At 34.9% G+C, this 19924-nt stretch overlaps 2 protein-coding genes across 3 annotated transcripts; one reads left to right on the forward strand and one right to left on the reverse strand.

Moving 5' to 3' along the window:
- The first annotated feature begins 102 nt into the window (after positions 1-102).
- On the forward strand, positions 103-16185 carry LOC108227456 (probable manganese-transporting ATPase PDR2). Of its 2 annotated transcripts, XM_017402598.2 has the most exons (23): positions 155-262; positions 588-711; positions 1549-1863; positions 2688-2777; positions 3590-3792; positions 4873-4945; positions 5102-5274; positions 5384-5555; positions 5917-6021; positions 6104-6214; positions 6314-6400; positions 6530-6712; positions 7695-7745; positions 7826-7951; positions 8631-8710; positions 9801-9909; positions 10351-10479; positions 10763-10828; positions 10978-11049; positions 12787-12938; positions 13644-13755; positions 13827-13943; positions 14791-16185. In XM_017402598.2, exons 3-23 carry the CDS (start codon positions 1615-1617, stop codon positions 15904-15906), a joined length of 3576 nt encoding a protein of 1191 aa, XP_017258087.1. In that variant the 5' UTR covers positions 155-262; positions 588-711; positions 1549-1614; the 3' UTR covers positions 15907-16185. The 2 variants fall into 2 exon arrangements, with proteins under 2 accessions (XP_017258086.1, XP_017258087.1); XM_017402597.2 differs by lacking the exon at positions 588-711 and having other exon boundaries at positions 103-262.
- A 776-nt stretch (positions 16186-16961) lies between these two features.
- LOC108225132 (protein BOLA4, chloroplastic/mitochondrial) lies at positions 16962-18657 on the reverse strand. The gene is made up of 3 exons (XM_017399947.2): positions 18329-18657; positions 17811-17878; positions 16962-17338 (listed from the first exon to the last, which is right to left on the reverse strand). Exons 1-3 carry the CDS (start codon positions 18611-18613, stop codon positions 17185-17187), a joined length of 507 nt encoding a protein of 168 aa, XP_017255436.1. The 5' UTR covers positions 18614-18657; the 3' UTR covers positions 16962-17184.
- Between the last annotated feature and the right edge of the window lie 1267 nt (positions 18658-19924).

Raw genomic sequence — 19924 nt, forward strand, 5'->3', positions numbered from 1 at the left:
TCATGCTTTAAAATGACAATCGGGAGTTTGGGACTTGAAACCACTCTTCGAGAAAATAACATTAAAGTTTATTTAATTTAAGATAATGGTTTATTGACCCATATCGAAAATCGAATATATAAAATCGCTGGTTGCTAAATTCCCCAGGCTTCGAACTGAAGATCACAACTCGATTACAACTGGCCGACGCTCACACACAGCGGGGAAATAAAAGACCGTTAAGTCTGACATCAACGTAACGTCTATCAACCCCTTTCGATTCGTAAGTAACTCTATCTATATACATACATGTTTAGGTTTAACCGTAACAAATTATTTAGAATTAGGCGAATTAAATCTCGGTTACACTTTATCAAAACCCTAGGCCTCTCCGTTATTCATGTCAATTGAACTTGCGATTTTGTATCACTCAAGCCATTGCATCGTATACTGCATATATTCATTCTGCTTGTTTTGTGATTTTTGTGTAATTTAAGATTTCATATCATGATGTACACAATGATGAATGTTGTGATACACTGATACTTGATCAAGGTGAATCGTGTTTTCTTTAACCGTGTGTATAAGTTACGTGTCTGTTCGAGCAGGATTTAGGGTTATGGACGCGTGTGATTTTTCTACGGTTAGTGGTTTCCGGTTCGGGTTTGTTTAATGATTGAAGAGGATAAGTGCTTTGACGCTGCCAAGCAGTATATACAGAAATTTAAGCTGGTACAATATATCTACGGAATTTATTTTTCATATTGATAAGGGTTTTTTAGGATTGTCGAGCATTATTAGTATAAACTAGCCCCACCAGGGCACTTCCACGGCGTGTTTCAGTCATTTGTACATCAATTTAATCAATTGATGATTATATATAAAGAATGGACGATATATTGTCCATTGCGCCTCCATAATAAATATGTATCTTATAATGGTACAAGTTATATCTCATAGCTTCCAAAAAGTCACATAGACTATGCCTCTAATTGGCTGTCAATATTGGGAAATGCATCACCAAAATTTCATCTTACCCAAAACATTGAATTTTTGATGCTTTTGTTTAGGTTCTTTGTGAGGTTTTTATTCTTCAGCGAATAAATTTCATTTTGACTTTCTGGAACAAGTGAATGTTGAAAGAGATTACTGTTGTAATGATTCCTGTTCTATGTAGGCTTTATCTTTATTCAATACATTTATTCAATATAACAAAGAATGAAGTACTTTAATTGCTCTTAGTAGCATAAATAGTAGTATATGGGTTTTAGTGAAACTACGATCTTGTTTGAAATTCCTGGGCAGGTCTTATGTCAAAACATTATTTTATAGCTTGTGCATGGAGCTTGGGGGGGAATAAGTTGATGGATATTTAATGCTGTACCTGTATACATTCTATTCAGGATTGTACTTATGTTAGGCTTTTTAATTTGTAATTTCTTTAAGTAACGCTTCTTAGACTTTTATCATATTGCTGAATTGTTCAATTTAGTTCTTGGAAATTATTCCTGTAGAATCTGGCCCATATTTGATTTTGTATTGAATTCTCTCCTGTCTCTTCATCTGCAGAAGTAGCCGCGCCAAAGGGAAAAACCTTAATAGTTTCAGTTGTCAGTATATTAAGTGGGAAGTGACATGTCAAAATTCTATATTCATGGGAAAGTGGTCGATACTGTTGAACTGTTGAGGAAGAGACATTTACCATGGCGCTTTGATGTCTGGCCATTTGCCATAATATACGCTGTTTGGATTGTTGCCTTAATTTCTAGGTTAGACATTTTCGACGCCTTTATAGTACTTGGTGGCCTTGTAGCTGTGCATGTGCTTGTATTTCTCTTCACAGTTTGGTCAGTGGATTTCAAATGCTTTATCCAGTATTCCAAGGTTTGATAGTCTTGACTTTTGACTTTACCTCTTATGACTTGCATCTCTATTCATTGATACACTGTATAACAACGATGGTTTATATAGTACTGTTTTGTCTCAACAAGGTTTTAATGTTTAATTATACACCTATTGTGTTGAAGTTCTTGAAGCTCTACAGTAAATTCCACATGAGTCTTCCCCAGGCACAGCTATTATTTTTGAATGCATTTCTATATATATGTGGCCCTACTTTGGTATATTAATCTTTAAGGGCAGTGGTCTGTTTGAGTGGTAACTGGTAAGGTAGTGAAGCAACATAAATATGTAATTATATGCCAATTTTAAGCCTCTAGATGGTGTTCATAGTTGTATAGAATATCAATCTTAAAATACTTTTAAATTTTCACCACTAAACCTAGTGAACCTCTGCTTGATCTTATTTGAGCATTTTTTCGAAAAAAGGGTAAAGTCTGAAGCAACTCCATAGTAAAGTTTGTTATAAATGTATAATAATAACTTTATGTGTTGAAGCCATATTTTTACATGATCATATATAATTACGGGATTCTGCAATTTTACTGGCAAATAGATAATCTTTTTTTTCCTCATAGTTTATCCATTTGTTTGTAATGTATGACTTAAGAGAAAGTTGTAGGCTGCACACAATTTTATAAGTTGATAATATGAAATTCTAGTTAAATGGTGTGCTGAAAATGTGAAATCAAAAAGGTTATAAATGTATGCAAATTGGTTATTTACAAGTCAGTAGAAGACCTGCTTTATGTAATCATGATCTACTCCAACTGATATATTAAGGCCTCTATCACACTTTTCTTTGGCAGGTTTATGATATTTACCAAGCCGATGGCTGCAAGATTACTCCAGCTAAATTCTGTGGCAAGAAGGAAATTGTTGCCCTTAAATGTCGAAAGGTATCTGAAATATATGATTTTTACTCTCAGATATGTTTCACATTTCTTCTGATATCTACTGATTTTGTTCATAAAAGCTCTTATTAGGGATAGTTTTGCTTCTAGTTTGGTTATATGATATATCAAAGCCAGTGTATTTTTTAGTATCCCCGGTCCCTTGTCTGTGGTGTTTTACTTTTCGTGTGCATCTCAAAGTGTTTTCAGAACATAGTTAGGATTTATACGTTCTCTAAACATTTCTTCATCTGAATAATAATTTAATAACTATATATAGATATATATATCATGAAAAAGAACAATTTAAAGTATCGATGTTAGTATATCTTAAGAGCAATTTGAGATTCATTTAAAAAGTGAAATGCTATATAATTATATTACGATATAGTGATGTCGTTTTTTAAAACATGTGTTGAAACATTAATGCATAAATTGCCAAACAAATAGAGGACCGAACATCTGATTATTTTATTTTTTCAAATTATATCATTTAAATCTGTGTAACCTATATGTTTGTAATGGCATGTACATTTCATACCATAGATAATGTCTAGGACTGATGTCATTAGTTCTGTAACAACAATAGCCTGCTTTTGTCCAGTCAAGTACCTTTTTTCCCCAAGTTTTGCTCCATCATCTTCCTCTTTATCTTTTCACCGATTTTTCGATACAAAGGTAATAGTGTTGTGGTTAGTATCCGTTAGAATCTTTGCATGTAATATTTGTCAAATCACAAGGTAAAGATAAATTTGAGTTATTTCAGTTTGTGTAGGTTGTGATTGTTTACTACCTTTAACAATATATAACTACTGCAGTTGGCTGTATCTTCATCCACAGCAGTCGAGGAGGAGATATATTTTGACTTTAGAAAACAATGTTTTATATACTCAAAGGAGAAGGAAACATTCTTTAAGCTTCCTTACCCTTCAAAGGAGACATTTGGCCACTATCTTAAATGTAGCGGCTATGGCACAGAAGCTAAGATTGTTGCTGCTACTCAGAAATGGGGACGTAATGTGTAGGTCCTTTTTATCTTCTGGCTTTTGAAATCCTGTTTCCTAGAATCGTCATGTATTGTTGTCTCACTGCTTTTGCCGTTATCCATTGCTGCATTTCTTATTTTACTGAACATGTCATTGTTTTGAATGTCTATTTTGCCATGACAAAGTAAAATTTTTACTCATTATTTTTGCTTAACATGTTACCATTTTAATCAACAACGAAGGCGAAAGCCTTATTCTTTGTCTTTTGTTTTAGTTAAAAAAATTCTGAATGCAATGGTATACGCTCATCTTGTGTCATTTACCGTCGACTAGTTTTGTTGTTTGCTTCACTCCTTTACTACTTGCTTTAGTTCAGACGTGGCAAGTCAGCAAAATATGTTTAAAGTGTGTTTCATCTTGTGAAGTTTGAAAGTATTTTTAATATAATGAGCTTGTTGACTGGCGTGAACATGTTGGCAGAAACCATCAACTCCCATAATAGAATACTATCATGAAATGGCTGCATCAATATAACAATATAATCAACTCGTATTAAAATTAGTATCAAATCGTGTTTATTACTAACAGTTTCAGACGAGATGCTTGCTGTTTTTTTGATCCTGGTATATCTGGTGCAACTGCATTAAAATATTATTATAACTAATGTGGTTAATATATCACAAAATTTAACAAGAACTTTAAATATATAGGCGTGATCGTACTTTGCCAGGTTTAATTGCTTGTTTAATTAACTGGTAAAAAGCCGTCTAACAGTCAGTTTAGGTGACATCCTTGACTTAAAGCATGCCCAGGACGGGATGCTTTCTGTGTCCTTGGAGTAAAATTTAGCTGTTATTGACTGATTAAAAAAATCAGCATACTTTTAACATATATTGGAGTTTCATATACATTACCTTGGTTGTAATTTGTAATAGAATCTACCATTAAATCAAGCCAAGGAACTTATGCAGTTGAACACAACTTGGTTATGCTCTTAACTTCATGCATGTTTGCCACAATTGGCTTTTCATGTGGTATATTACATTTCTCTTTGGCTTTTCATGTGGTATATTACATTTCTCTTTGCTGTTCCTGATTTTCATTCTATGGTGTAGATTTGAATATCCACAACCTACTTTCCAGAAATTGTTGAAAGAGAATTGCATGGAACCGTTCTTTGTGTTTCAGGTTTGTTTAATTCAATACATCAATGATCACCTGAACACACACCTGAACAAAGCAAACAAAGAAGCTCAAATTTCTTTTTCCTTATATTTTTGTTAAATTCCAGGTTAGCTCTTTTAACATGTCATACTATATTCCGGTGTTGCTTATGATGTGCAGGTATTTTGTGTAGGGCTCTGGTGTTTGGATGAATACTGGTACTACAGTTTGTTCACCCTGTTCATGCTGGTTATGTTTGAGTCGACAATGGCAAAGGCTCGGTTAAAGACTCTATCCGAGCTTCGACGTGTTAAAGTAGATAGCCAGACTCTAATGGTGCACCGTTGTGGAAAGTAGGATATCTGAGTGATGATCTCTAGTTCACTTTTTTGTAGTTTAGATGTTTGTTTTCCGGAGCTTTTTAGATTATAACACAATGTTTCTGGAAAATTGATACTTTAGGTGGGTTAAAATTTCTGGGACAGATCTTCTTCCCGGGGATGTTGTATCTATTGGCCGCTCTACTGATCAAAATGGAGAGGACAACGCTGTGCCTGCTGACATGCTTATCTTATCTGGGAGTGTCATTGTCAACGAAGCGATTCTGACAGGAGAATCTACCCCACAATGGAAGGTTGGTTGTTATAATCTTTTTGCTTTACCTCATTTTTGAGAGGGAGGGAGGCGGGGGAGGGAGGGAGTTAACTAGACCGCTGCCTTTAGGAAGCCCAATAAGTGTACACTAATGTTGCATCAGCCACAGGAAGTGATAGAGTGGTAAATTAAATAATTTTGGGGAGATAATTCCTATCAGTTGGCTCATTGTCATTAGGGGATTGATCTGGTAATGTACTGTTCATTAAATTCTTCAAATCAACCATTCTGGTATATATGTTAAATGATTGGTGTGTTGTTAATTGGAGGTTGTGTTAAGGTTTTTAGGCCGCTTATTAAACACATGATATTGTCCACATGATTAATGAACATTTGTACAGGTCTCCATCACGGGAAGAGGACCTGCAGAAAATTTATCTGCTAGAAAAGATAAAAGTCATGTTCTATTTGGCGGCACAAAGATTTTGCAGCATACATCTGATAAGGTTGTAGTTCTAGTATTTATATTTTGTCATAGGCTGTAAGGTTATTTGCTTTTACTCAGCTTATCATTATCTTTGGATTCAGACATCTCATTTGAAGACACCTGATGGTGGCTGCCTTGCTGTTGTTCTACGAACCGGATTTGAGACTACCCAAGGGAAATTGATGCGGACAATTTTATTTTCAACAGAAAGGGTAATGCTTATAGTTTATTGTCCAGAATCTGTCACTGGTACAATGTCATCTTAATTAACTATATTTCTTCCTAATTTTATATGGATTTCTCAATTTTAGGTAACTGCTAACAGCTGGGAAAGTGGTCTCTTTATCTTGTTTTTAGTTATATTCGCATTAATTGCTGCTGGTTATGTACTTGTGAAGGTAAAAATCTTCTCTTTAGCTGCTGACCATATAACATGTCCGTGTGCACTATCACCTACAATATTTACGTCACTTATGCCTCGTTATACTTCAGCTTCTATGTGTTGCTGATGGGTTGTTTTGCTGCAGGGACTTGAGGACCCAACTAGGAGTAGATATAAGCTTATACTTAGTTGTTCACTGATTATCACTTCTGTTATACCGCCAGAGCTGCCAATGGAACTATCAATAGCTGTTAATACATCCTTAATTGCGCTGGCTCGACGTGGGATATTTTGTACTGAACCTTTCCGTATCCCTTTTGCTGGGAAGGTAAGCATTATATTAGCTATGCCACAAATGTACAAATTGTTATTGTGCTTAGCAAAACGACATATTAATGAAAAGGTTTTGACATCTGTATATGCCAATAAGCACATGTTCAAACACAAACTATTATAACATTTAAAATGCAACCAAGTTAATGGTATGTGTGTACTTAGTAAATTGTATCTGTATTCCTCGTGAACAGTGTTCTAAAAAGCGGGAATTGAGACTTAATCGGTGAAGTCACGGAACAAAGATTAATCGGGAATTAATTGGATTGATCAGGGATTAATCGGATGATTAATTGAATAATCGGATATTTAATCAGTTCAGCGAGCTACAGAACAGATATTAATCAGTGATTAATCGTGATTAATCACTGACTTTTAGAACAGAGCTCGTGAATGGTGTTTTTCTGCATTATAGAGTATAGAATAAACTTTAGGCTATATTTTTATGCTGATTCCTCCATAAGTATTTGGTAAATTATGTATACTTATGTGGTGAATTTTAGAAGTTTGTAGCTGAATGTGACCCTATATAACATTTTCAAACTGTCATTTTTACCTGTTTAACATTATGCTTATATGGTTTGATACTTAGAACCAGTTTCTTGTTGTGAAAGAATTGTTCTTCTTGACTTGTGTAACCCTTGAATTTAAATTTTGGACTTTAGAGTTCTTAATACCACTTTGTGGCGATGTTCATAGTTATAAGGGTCAGTCTTTGTCATCGTCAAGTGCAGCATCTTTATGAATACTCATCCTCTTAACCGCCAAAGGTTTTTTTTTTAAAATTGTGTTTCATGGTATTTTGAGATGAGTATTTTTCTATGAAAAAAGGATATTGTATCTGTGATGCACAGAAGCGGATAGATTCCATAACTTGGAACTTCTGCACGTCCATGTGTGCACATTTAAATTCATACTCATGATTTGTTCTGTGTGATTTCGCTCATACTACTTGTATTCCTTTTCTTCTTCTATAGGTCGATATATGTTGCTTCGATAAGACTGGGACATTAACATCTGATGACATGGTATGCAAGTATAATATTGTTGTTGCTCTAGTTTTCTTATGGCACCTTTCAATGATCATATGTGGTGCTTCTATTCACAGGAGTTTTCGGGGATTGGTGGATTGACAGAAAGCTCTGATTTAGAAACTGAAATGACTAAAGTGCCGACTCGCACTCTGGAAATTCTAGCATCTTGCCATGCATTGGTTTTTGTGGAGAACAAGCTGGTATCTGTTACAAACTTTATAAACTTATTGGGCAATTATGTTGTTTACGAAAAAATCTGAAACTGTTTTATGTTGTCCAAGTTTCTTAAAGCATTACAAAATGAAACAAACAGAATTTTTGCCTATTACTCTATAAAGTTTAAAGTTTTCGTTATTCTAGAAGGTAGGCCGCATTATGTGTTGGGCGCTTTTTTTTTTGCAAGTCCTAATATTATGCGAGTATGCGACCAAGCATCCTATCATAGATTCTAAAGTTAGCATAGATATCTCTGCTTATATAAGGGTGCATTATCTAAGTGGACATGCGTATGTAGGTGTTCTATTCAGAAATATCTCTGATATGAAATAGACATTTAAAGCACATAATTCATGCGTTAGTTATAGCTGAACGTAGCATATTTTATTTGAATTGGCATAATACAACTCAGTCATGTGCCCTGTTAGATTGTAGCTAAAGGAAGATAAATACATCTATATTATAGAGTAAATTATCAGCTCAACCCCCCCCCCCCCACCCACCCCGTGGGAAAAAATAAAATAATAATAATAAAAATTCTTATCAGTATAAAGCATAAAGTTTCCGAATCCAACTTCAAATGTTTTAGTAACTCGTCCTTGGCACAGACCTTGGTTGTGATTAATTTTCATATACTATAGTTGCAACAATATTTTTTTGTAGGTTGGAGATCCACTGGAGAAGGCTGCAGTGAAAGGTATTGAGTGGAGTTACAGATCAGATGAGAAAGCAATGCCGAAAAAGTAAGCTGGATTCATGATTGCTCACTATTAAAATACGTATTTCAGCTCTATATTGTCCAACGACCTATGTATTCATGATAAACTTCTAATTTGTAATGTTGTTACTGATTTTTTATTTGTGAAGTTTCTAGTTCTTGATCCTAATGGTTGTCTTAGAAGGCAAGTGAATGAGACTTTTTCCTTGTTTTAAACCTTGGGGCCAACAAATTTAGATAGAAGAATAAGATTTTACCATGTCATCAAATATCAAATATTATATAGTGTCATCTATATTGTTTTTAGTATTAAAAAAAGACAATTAATTGCTGTTATAGTGAGGGCAAGATTAAAAAACGGAAGCTCACTAATTGAGTGGTGAAAGTTTTAAATGAAAAAAAATAAAAAAAATCTGGAGAGCAGTGTAATTCTTAAGACTTAAGTAGAGGTGCTTTATATGATCTAATTCTTGACATGGTTGATTACCTATTATTAATTTCGCATGAAGTAAATTCCTATCCACCACATTTCTGAAGAATTCCCATCATGGGGATGCATTTTGCATCCTAGCTTGAAGTCTATGTGACAGCCACAATTGTGAAGTTGGAAATCTACTATAAATCTCTCCGTTTCTCTTATTTTCCAAAAATACGATCTTAGCATTCACAAGCTCCAATCAACATGTTGCCTGCAATAATTTAAAACAAGTCTCATTACTCTTTTCTCGAACCTTGGGCAGTATGTATATTTTCGTTTTTTTGAATTTGTTTAGAGAAGTTGGTTTTCTATCTATTAAATTATTTAGGACTACAATAGGTCCAAGAGCCTATGATATAACATATTAAAGCAGATATCTATATTTTCCAAAAGAGCGATTTCTGAATCTGAAAGCAACTGAGAAAAGAGAACAAAACTCTTGATATTAATTTTGATAGGCTGTGGCTCTGTTGCTTAACGGATTCTGTCATGATGTTCAACTAAATATATTGGGGCTGTCGTGTACAATGATTCTTTTACATGCGATTCTTTGCCGTGTTTGTTTACTGGTATAGTATGCATATGGATCACTGTCCATACACTACTTTAATTCCATTATAAATTTTGGCATCTGCAGGGGAAATGGAAATGCTGTTCAGATTGTGCAGAGATACCACTTCGCTTCTCATTTGAAGAGAATGGCAGTTGTTGTTCGTGTTGAGGAGCAGTTCTTTGCTTTTGTCAAGGTATCTAGTTGCATTTTTCCTCCTGGAAACTTCTTGTTATTATTGTTCTATTGTTATTACATATTCATATGCTTTAAACATGATTTATTTGTTATACCTGGTGTAAGGCTCTCTTTCTTGTAGATTAGTCATATATGTGGGATACTGGCATTTTTTTAGGACATATGATTCATCTTTCAGTGGTGTGATTTGGCTATGGAACATTTTAATTGTCACATTGTTTATTGGATACTTTATATAAATAATTATATATGTCAAGTTTATGACTTCAAAACACTCGTTAAAAATGTAATTTCTGAAAATAATACTGTATCCCCTGCCAGTACTTTGTGAGTTATGCTAGCTCCTATCCATTCTAGGTTTATTCATTTTCAGTTAATTCAAAAATCATATATTCAGTGTCTTGTCCGTTAAGTGATTTTGTGCACTCGGGCGTTTCAGGGTGCACCAGAAACCATTCAAGAAAGACTTACCGATGTGCCATCATCATATGTAAAGACGTACAAGAAATATACTCGTCAAGGATCTCGTGTTCTGGCATTGGCATATAAGTCACTTCCTGAAATGACAGTAAGTACAGTTCTCAACTTCTCGTCATCAATGTTTTGATCCTCCCATCTACCTCTGCATATACATATAAGTAACATATTATCTTAACTTTGGGGTATATATATTAGTTGTGGAAGGAGCCTTTTGCAATCCGGGCTATAATTAATTATATATTACTTCAAAGATCTTTTGTTTGCTTGTTAATTTATTTTTATATCTGTAAACTGTATATTTACACTGTGGATATATAGCAATCCAGTATACATATATTGAGATTTGATTTTTATTTGTAAAATGTTTGAAGGTTAGTGAAGCTAGAAGCTTGGACAGAGATGTGGTGGAAAGTGAACTTACTTTTGCTGGTTTTGCGGTAAAAGTCTGATTACCCTGGGCTCATTTTATACTCTAGTTGCATGCTCTGAATTTATTTTTGTTGCTACAACAAGATGTTTGGGAACTTGTGTCTAATTCAATATTTTTACTTTTGTTTTCACCCAACACTCTTTTTGTGTACTCCAGCTATTTAGTTGTCCTATAAGGGGAGACTCGGCCTCTGTGTTGTCTGAGCTAAGAGGATCATCACATGACTTGGTGAGTGGTTTCACTGTATGCTTTTAATGTTATGCAAGTCTCTCAATTGCACCTCCTTGGTGAGTATTCAGTATGTAAGAATTCTTTGTATTTAATATTTTAATTAAGTTAATTAGAATGTCCTTTCTTTCCTCTCCATTGTTCACTTGCTCTGTGAACTCTTTATTAGAAATAGCACTCTTTATTAGAAATAGCAATGGAGAGACTTTCAGTGTTTCTTCGTTTTTGCTTTTTAACAAGTTAGATTTGTGTGTTGTTCTGAGTCTGGTCCGTCAATATTTTGTTAAGTCAAAAGTTGAAGTATCTGTTAAAAGAAGGTATTATAGAACTAGAGTGTTGATAATAGCACTATATGTGCACCCTCACCAAGTTTAAAAGGCTGTTTATATTGCATCATATACCCTGAACAGAAAAAAATTGCTAGATGTCAAATTTACTTAAAGAGGAGCTATATCTAAGGCAAGAAAGTAACACAATCTAAGAGATAAGGATCTCCCTGAAATTTTAGAAGTCTGTCAAATAACATTATCGTCTAGATTGTGTTTGGGAACATGTAATTCATTTCAAATGATGAATTTTAAATGACATTATGTGTGCTGTCATTTCAAATTCTCAAATTTACACGTATTTGAGTGTCTTGGATTTCTAATGAAATCCACATCCTAATTCTTTTGTTTATCCAAACATGTCATCTGATCCAACCCAGAATTTCAAATGATATACATGTTTCCCAACAGGCCATTATATAAATCGAAAAGGAAGCGCATACTCATAAAATTAGTAGGCCATCCCACTAGGCGGGTGTGCAAGTTCCCATCTGCATTATTAGGTTTTAACAAAATTAGTATACCATATAATGTGGATTTGAACAAGATCAGTATAGTATGTATCTTCATACAGATGGCGTACATGTATATTGCAGGCATGCAGGGCGATCTTGTTTAATACTGTAACTGGCTAATCACTACATATTAGCCATATCTCAACTAAATAGTTTAAAAGGCAACCAGGAAGACGGAATATGTACGGTGCAGTGCTCTTGCTGTATCTTCCATTTCTTAAATACCATAACTGGCGATCACTACAGATTATTACCATACTGACCACTATTTAATATTCTCATCACAGACTTTGTAATTCGAGTAATTTGATTGTCAATCCTCAACAGATAGCTTTAAACATAATCGCCAAGAAGTTAAATAAAGTATAAACAGATATTTAGTCAGTCAGCTCTCAGCAGTACTAACTGCAACTCTGGTCGTCTAGCCTGAACATATAGCTCTGAGATAAAACAGACCTGAATTTGTCATTAAGGTGCATTCGAGTACAAGTAAGCTAGAAACCTGAATGGAACACCCAGCATAATAGGATTTAGCTAAAAGCTACACACTTTAGTAACTGAAAGTTTACTTTTAAAGTATGAGGATTTAATGATCAACGACTTAGAGGTGAAATCTCCCTGCCCCTTTTAATCAAATAATTAGGCTAAGCATCCGACTACAGCGTCAATTACAAAGGTGAATGATATAGGTGACACTTGAGGCCTGAGGGTCACAATGTTTCAGAGGTTGTGACGTCTTAGGAGTTGAGAATCAAACAAATTCTTTGAATATTCCTATACAGTATACATTAAATTATTATATAGTACATATTTTCTTTTGTTATACTCTTCCTAAAAATTGAATTTAGATTAAAGTCTTGTGCAGGTCTGATTGTATTAAGCTTTTAATTGTCTAGGTGATGATAACAGGTGATCAAGCGCTAACAGCTTGTCATGTCGCTGGGAAAGTAAATATTGTTACTAAGCCCCCCCTAATTCTTGGCCCGGGGAGAAGTAGCGGGAGTTATGAGTGGGTCTCACCAGATGAAGCACAGACAATCAGATACAGGTTTTAAATGCTTTTCTTTATTTTTTTGAAGTTTTTTTTTTGGCAGCTCGCCATTTTAATTGCATTAAAGGTGTGCAATTAAGAAGGGAAAGGTGGATGTTTTATATTACATATATGATTGCTGTTTTACTGAGAAAAGGTCCTATTCAGTACAAATATTAAAATAAAGTCCCAAACAACACAATACCAAATCTGATCCTCATCAGCGCTTAATAAAAACTTTAATATTTATTCATTAGTCTGACATGAGTCAGGACAAAAAGGCGTTAATCTGTTACATATACAGTTTGGTCTGATATACTGCATTCGTGTGAGTGAAAAACATTAAACTGAAAACATGTGAGAGACCTGATGGGCTGATGTTATCATGATGGCGGATCCTAGTTAATAGTGTTGATTAACAACAATGATGCCAATTTGTAATTAACACAACTAATATTAGCTTTACCAGTCTTCCTGCAACTAATATGTGCATTCAGCGTGGTGGTTTGAAAAACAATATTACAGGTAACACAACTTAATAACACGTTATCAGTAATGCATATACCAGATGCGTGAAGCTTGTGCGGGGGGTGACTAGTAAATCATTTAGTGCTATTTATGGACATTTTTATATCACGATGTCTTAAAATGGACCAAAACCTTATATTACTATGTAGTAGACTTGTAAGCCAAAAAACAATAACTTCACCTACTTTTTTTAAGTGATGAAGAGGTTGAAACTTTATCTGAGGTTCATGATCTCTGTATTGGTGGCGACTGTATTGAAATGTTGCAGCAGACATCCGCTGCTCCTAATGTCATTCCTTATGTAAAGGTGCGTGACCTGTACAGACACTTGGGATTGATTTATCTTGGTGGTTCATACTGATAAATCTACTTGTCCAGGTTTTTGCGAGGGTGGCTCCTGAGCAAAAAGAATTCATCATGACTACTCTCAAGATGGTTGGCAGGATGACTTTAATGTGTGGTGATGGGACCAATGATGTGGGAGCTCTGAAGCAGGTATTATGTTTGAGACACTACGTATGATTATGATGCTTGCTTGTTTATTATGTGATTCCGTTTTTTTCTTAACTTATTTCCTACTTATAAGTTGAACATTGACTTAAAAATGGACCCAGTTTATTAATCTAGAGGCCCCAAATTGCATCAAAAATGCACATGGCTTATTCTAATTGGTTACTTGTTTAGAATGGCAATTAGGAACAATATAAAGTAGCCAATTGAAATATCCCACGTGCATTTAGAATCCATTTTGGGAACTCTAGTATTCTTCTTGATTATTTGTTGGAACTAAGATGTGTATTACCTGTTTCAAACTTGAATCTGGCTCACTATAGTATCATTTGGTTTGTGCTTGGGACAACTTTTTTTTTCCCTTCTTTTTTGGTTTTTCTTTGATTTGAAATGGTGGAATACATGTCTATATATCAAGCTAGAATTTAACTACCCACTAACATTTATACACAACTGCATCCACCGCTACATTAACTCCACTGCTCCATTTACTTATATTTACGTATTTCTGAATAATTCAAAAAACAATTTGTATTTAAATAAAAAAACTAAAACTAAATTAATTATTAACATATGAAGAAAATTTCTAACATATTGTCCCCGACTTCCAACCTGAGATCTTATACCATGTTTATATACCAACTCGGTTTTAGCAGTTTTAGGAGGAGGGCTTAGGATCATTTGTTAACAGTATTCAGTATGTAGAATTCTTTGTATGTGATATTTATTAAATGTAACCTTCAGGCCAAAGGTCTCACTCAGTATTGGCTTTACACTGGGTTTAGAAAGTGTGATACTGTATATCTTTGTAATGGTGCTTTTAATCCCTCAGGCGCACGTAGGTGTGGCTTTGTTGAATGCAATTCCTCCTCAAAGTGACAAGTCACAATCTGAAGGTTCGTCCAAAAGTGACACGGGGAAATCCAGTAAAGTGAAGAAAGCCAAGGCTACAACAGAAGCAGGAAAGTCTCTTACTATAAATGGAGATAGCTCTTCAAAGAGTAGAGCTGCTGCAAGATCTGATTCCACCAGTCAATCAGTTGGTAATCGTCGTCAGACAGCAGCAGAGATGCAGCGGAAGAAATTAAAAAAGCTCATGAACGAACTAAACGAGGAAGGTGATGGCCATGCAGCTCCAGTTGTTAAGCTTGGAGATGCCTCAATGGCGTCACCATTCACAGCAAAGCATGCATCTGTTGCGCCTACTATAGACATAATCCGTCAGGGCCGTAGTACTCTAGTCACTACTCTCCAAATGTTTAAAATACTCGGTTTGAATTGTCTTGCCACAGCCTATGTTCTGAGTGTGATGTACTTGGATGGCGTCAAATTGGGTGATGTTCAAGCCACAATCAGTGGAGTTTTTACGGCTGCCTTCTTTTTATTTATCTCTCATGCTAAGCCCCTTCCCACTTTATCAGCTGAACGGCCCCATCCAAATATCTTTTGCTATTATGTCTTCCTCTCTCTCCTTGGGCAATTTGCATTCCATATTTTTTTCTTAGTTTCATCCGTGAAAGAGGCTGAGAAATACATGCCTGAGGAATGCATTGAACCAGATTCTGATTTCCATCCCAACCTAGTGAATACAGTTTCATACATGGTGAACATGATGATCCAGGTTGCTACATTTGCTGTAAATTATATGGGTCACCCCTTCAATCAGAGTATTTCTGAAAATAAACCATTCTGTTATGCCCTTTTGGCCGCTGTTGGTTTCTTTACTGCCATCACCTCTGATCTGTTTAGGGATTTGAATGACTGGTTGAAGTTGGTACCGATGCCAAAAGGATTGAGGGACAAGCTTCTCATTTGGGCTTTTCTTATGTTCTTGTGCTGCTATGCGTGGGAAAGGTTTTTGAGATGGGCTTTCCCTGGTAAGATGCCAGTGTTGAAGAAGCGACAACGGTCAGGTGCAACTGAACAAGAAAGAAAAAAGTTGCTTTAAATTGTGCAGAATACACATATTAATTCGAATGGTGTCCGTGCTACTAGAAACAGTTAGGCGGTTTTGCTAGACCAGTAAAGTCAGTGCTAAGCAGATCATAAAAAACTGTTGTTCAAGTGTTGTAACTGTCAAATTTAGATTAATTTATCGACCTTTAGATCTTTATGTGGATTTCTTTTTAGAACTTGAGAAGTCCACTTAAAAGTTGAGGTAATTTACTCATATAGAAAATTTACTGTGAATATTGTCTCCTGGTATATGCAGCAAAACTTTTCAATATTTGACAAGGGTACAATTTTACTTTTTTTTGATAATTTTTGGGGCTCAGTTGCACAAATCGAACAACTCTACCGTTTGTCAAAATTGTGAGGTTTTATGCAGTACGTTAAAAGTGTTTTAAGTTGATACATGTTTCGATTGTTATATCTGTTATGGGCAGCGGTTCACAGCCATTAATGGCTGTGGAGCAGTTAAGTAACACATAGGTTTTGGGCCGTTGGATGAATATCCAGCGGTCAGGATCATATTAAAATTTTAACACGTAAGCGTTGGACGGAGATTCTCATGTGGACATGAGAATCCCCGTCGAAGCTGGACATGAGAATCCCCGTCGAGCGCTAAAAAAGCGCCGGATATGTTAAAATTTTAATATGATTCTGGCCGCTGACACATAATTGCCAGGGATCCGGACCCATCTGTTATATTACTGCAAGAATAGTTTGACTAACATCATTATTATGTAGCTTTTGTTTCAATCATAGAAATGACGAGCAAAAAATACAATGAAGTACTGTGATTCACAGCAACTCTTCCGCATATCATTACCTCGTTATGTGATATGGCAAATGATTTCGACCATGTTCAGGCCATTATGCAAGTCACTGAATCAAATTGCATCTTGCAAAATAGTACTTGTGTATGTTTCCAGCTTGAAGTTTCAACTGAGTCTTTATATTGAAATATTCCATGGAATCAGATTAGAGTTTCACACAAATTGTCTTGTAATCTGGTGCAAATTACAAGATGCTAAGCTGAAGATCTGAAGGCAAAAAACATGAAAGTGAGTCGCTCAGCCATTCAGGCTTTAGCCCAAAATACACTATTGACCCAAACTGAATAGATGTTGAATACATAAGCATTGCCTACTTTCAGCTAAAAGGTAACTAAGTAGGTGTGTATAAAGCCATCAGTTACTCAGCCTTACATGTGAAACGGCTCATAGATTCACACATAAAAAATAGGTATGCATTGATTACATGTTTATTTGAATATAAAATTTCACTTCTTTGATTCTGCTTCGGTGGGGGTCCTGGTGGTCATCTGGTCTACTGCGTGCACAGTGCTCTGAAGTTCTTCCCATATGGCTTTGTATACCATTCTCTGCCTATTTACTGCAGATTGTCCCTCAAAAGTTGAAGCGATCACATCAATGCTGCAACAAGTAGAAGGGTACTTTGTAAGCGAGTATTATGCAATTTAAAATACGGAAACTGGGCCTAAAGCCGTATAAACCAAATATTACAACTGATGCATGTTTGAGCTTATGTTCAAATCAACCCCATCCAGCCACCCACTATCTGAGTCAGGTTGGATGACTGAGTTTAGCAAGGACCCTATAACCTCCACAACCTATCCCTCATTCGCCTCTTCACTTCTCCCACATCTTTACAGATGCCTGACATCACACACCTATGCCTAAGCAGACGAGAATTCTGGAATGAGTGGATCACTATTCCAATAGTTTCTATAACTCCTAACTACTCCCACCTCAACGCCTATCTAACATAAGGGAACCCCCAAACATTGCAAGGACCCTATATAAACAAATACAAAAATCACCGTAACAGACTAACCATAACATTCAATTCATTTAAATCAGCAAGGGGAGCGGAAGTAAAGATTACCTAACATGACGACCATCGCCATAAGCATCTTTAACACTGACAGATTCTGCATTCAGATGTTCCTGAATCTGTCGAAAAATAAAACAAGCTGGCACTTAATTTCCCTATAACGTATATCAATCAAGAACACAATAACATAAAAAACGATACAAAAAAAGACTAACAATCAAAACATAATTACATCTGTTTTACATTCAATATATCACAGTTTAAATTGCCAAATTCCTTTATCAGTATTCCGTAGCTATAAAATCGAAAACTTGAGTGCCACATCTCTAAATAAAACTGTATTGCGTGAAAGACAAATGTGTAAAGAGCAGGGTCACAACTATAACAACTATAGTTAACTATAACTCGATAATTAAATATACGCAATCAAATTCACTTAAATGTTCACAAATTTATATCTGTAGTAATAAAATTAAACTTTTGAATTAAATTGTATCCAGACCGAATAATTTAAAAAAAAATCGAGATTAAAAATACACCGTCTCTATTGTCGAGATTTTTTACTTTACCTTCTGTTTCATGGACTGCATCAAAGGCGAGTCGATAGAACCGGGATCATTAACCTGCGTCGTTGCGCGGATACAGAAGCTCCGGCGACTAACGGTGTTAATTGACTGGTAATTCCGGCGAATAGTGAGCTCCGGTGGGGAGTATTTGAGCGGGGAAGAAGAGGAGAAAGCTAGAGAGCTCAGTAAACGAGGACGAAAAGCGCATAGAGAAGTCATTTGTGGACGAATTATCAGCGTCCTCGCCGCCATCGAAATCGCCGCCGATGATGATTTTAGAACAACCATTTTAATCTGTATCTATAGGCTTGCAAAGAGTTGAGTTGTGTTTGTTACTAACGCCGTTATAGATGAACCACGTGCATCACTCGTGACCTAAAACTAATAATCTTCTCTTGCCAAAAATCACACCGTAAGGTTTTGTCAGGTTGTTAAATAAATTTTTTAATATACCTGATAAAATTTTCAGTTTTGACTGTTTTTAGGTAGATTTCTTTATTTGGTTGTAATATATAAAAAATAAACACATGAATTCAATATATCCCGTTTATAACTTCATCTCCGGAGATCTTAGCTCAATTTATTACGATCTCAGATAATAATATCTCTAATATCATATTTAGAAAATATGATCTGAGATATTATTTTATAATATTATATACAGAATCGGTTGACGATCAAGTGGTCGCTGCTCAACACACCACTATCGACATCAAAGAAAATCTATGCACATATAGTAGATGACGATAAATTTCTATATTTACATAACGTTAATATATTTTGCATTTTTAATATATTTTTGCGTTCTTCCCCATCATAAAATTTATATTGGTATTCGATATGAAAAGTGAAAATGGTTTTCAAAATTTGACTTCGTACAAGTTATCCAAAATTATGTAAGTTTTATAGAAAAATCAGATGGCTTTTTTTATAGATTTACTCTGTGTTTATAAAAAAAATATATTTAAAGATGACTCCAAGTCGTCAAGCTAAAAAAACTCATGTATTTGACTAACTTCCATATATATCACTTATCCATCAATTTGGATTGTTAACATTTTATTTATATTAGTTGACATATATTTTAAAATTATATCTAAAATTATTTTTTCTTAGTTGAAAATTGAACATTAAATTTTTTATTTAAACAAAATTAAAATGATAAATGAAACTATATCGTATAAGAGTTTTAAAATACGTACCAAAACCTCTTTTAAAAATTAACAATCTAAAGAGACGGAAAAAGTATATGTTTTTCCTTCTTGCTAAATACTCCATCTAAATGAAACTATTAAATTTATATTTTAATTAAAAATATAAGAAATAATCATTTTAATTAGGAGATCAATACATTTAAAAATCTGTATTAGAAAAGTAAATATCATTCCCTTGAAAACAGATGGAGCACGATTTATATTGCTGTTGTAAATGGTATTAATGTACCGGGCCTGAATATTTGACCAAGGGGGACGAAACTGAATCTTACCCGTTATCAAAATAAATGTGGTGATTTTCGGTCAGAGTACATACGCATTCACATCTTCATTATCCAACTCATGTTTGCGTAAAATTCTTACTCTTCCCCGCTGTTCCTTCTTA

The sequence above is a fragment of the Daucus carota genome, chromosome 6 (genome assembly GCF_001625215.2).
Source record: "Daucus carota subsp. sativus chromosome 6, DH1 v3.0, whole genome shotgun sequence".
Classification (NCBI taxonomy): domain Eukaryota; kingdom Viridiplantae; phylum Streptophyta; class Magnoliopsida; order Apiales; family Apiaceae; genus Daucus; species Daucus carota.

What these genes read in the sequence shown, in the direction of transcription:
- LOC108225132 (XM_017399947.2), bottom strand. Translation starts at nt 18,613, where the DNA reads ATGGTTGTTCTAAAATCATCATCGGCGGCGATTTCGATGGCGGCGAGG. An exon ending in TGCAGTCCATGAAACAGAAG is followed by an intron (nt 17,879 to 18,328) that starts GTAAAGTAAAAA and finishes ATTTTTCGACAG; the next exon opens with ATTCAGGAACATCTGAATGC. An exon ending in GGCGATGGTCGTCATGTTAG is followed by an intron (nt 17,339 to 17,810) that starts GTAATCTTTACT and finishes TACTTGTTGCAG; the next exon opens with CATTGATGTGATCGCTTCAA.
- LOC108227456 (XM_017402597.2), top strand. Translation starts at nt 1,615, where the DNA reads ATGTCAAAATTCTATATTCATGGGAAAGTGGTCGATACTGTTGAACTG. An exon ending in GCTTTATCCAGTATTCCAAG is followed by an intron (nt 1,864 to 2,687) that starts GTTTGATAGTCT and finishes TTTCTTTGGCAG; the next exon opens with GTTTATGATATTTACCAAGC. An exon ending in AGTTCTTTGCTTTTGTCAAG is followed by an intron (nt 9,910 to 10,350) that starts GTATCTAGTTGC and finishes CGGGCGTTTCAG; the next exon opens with GGTGCACCAGAAACCATTCA.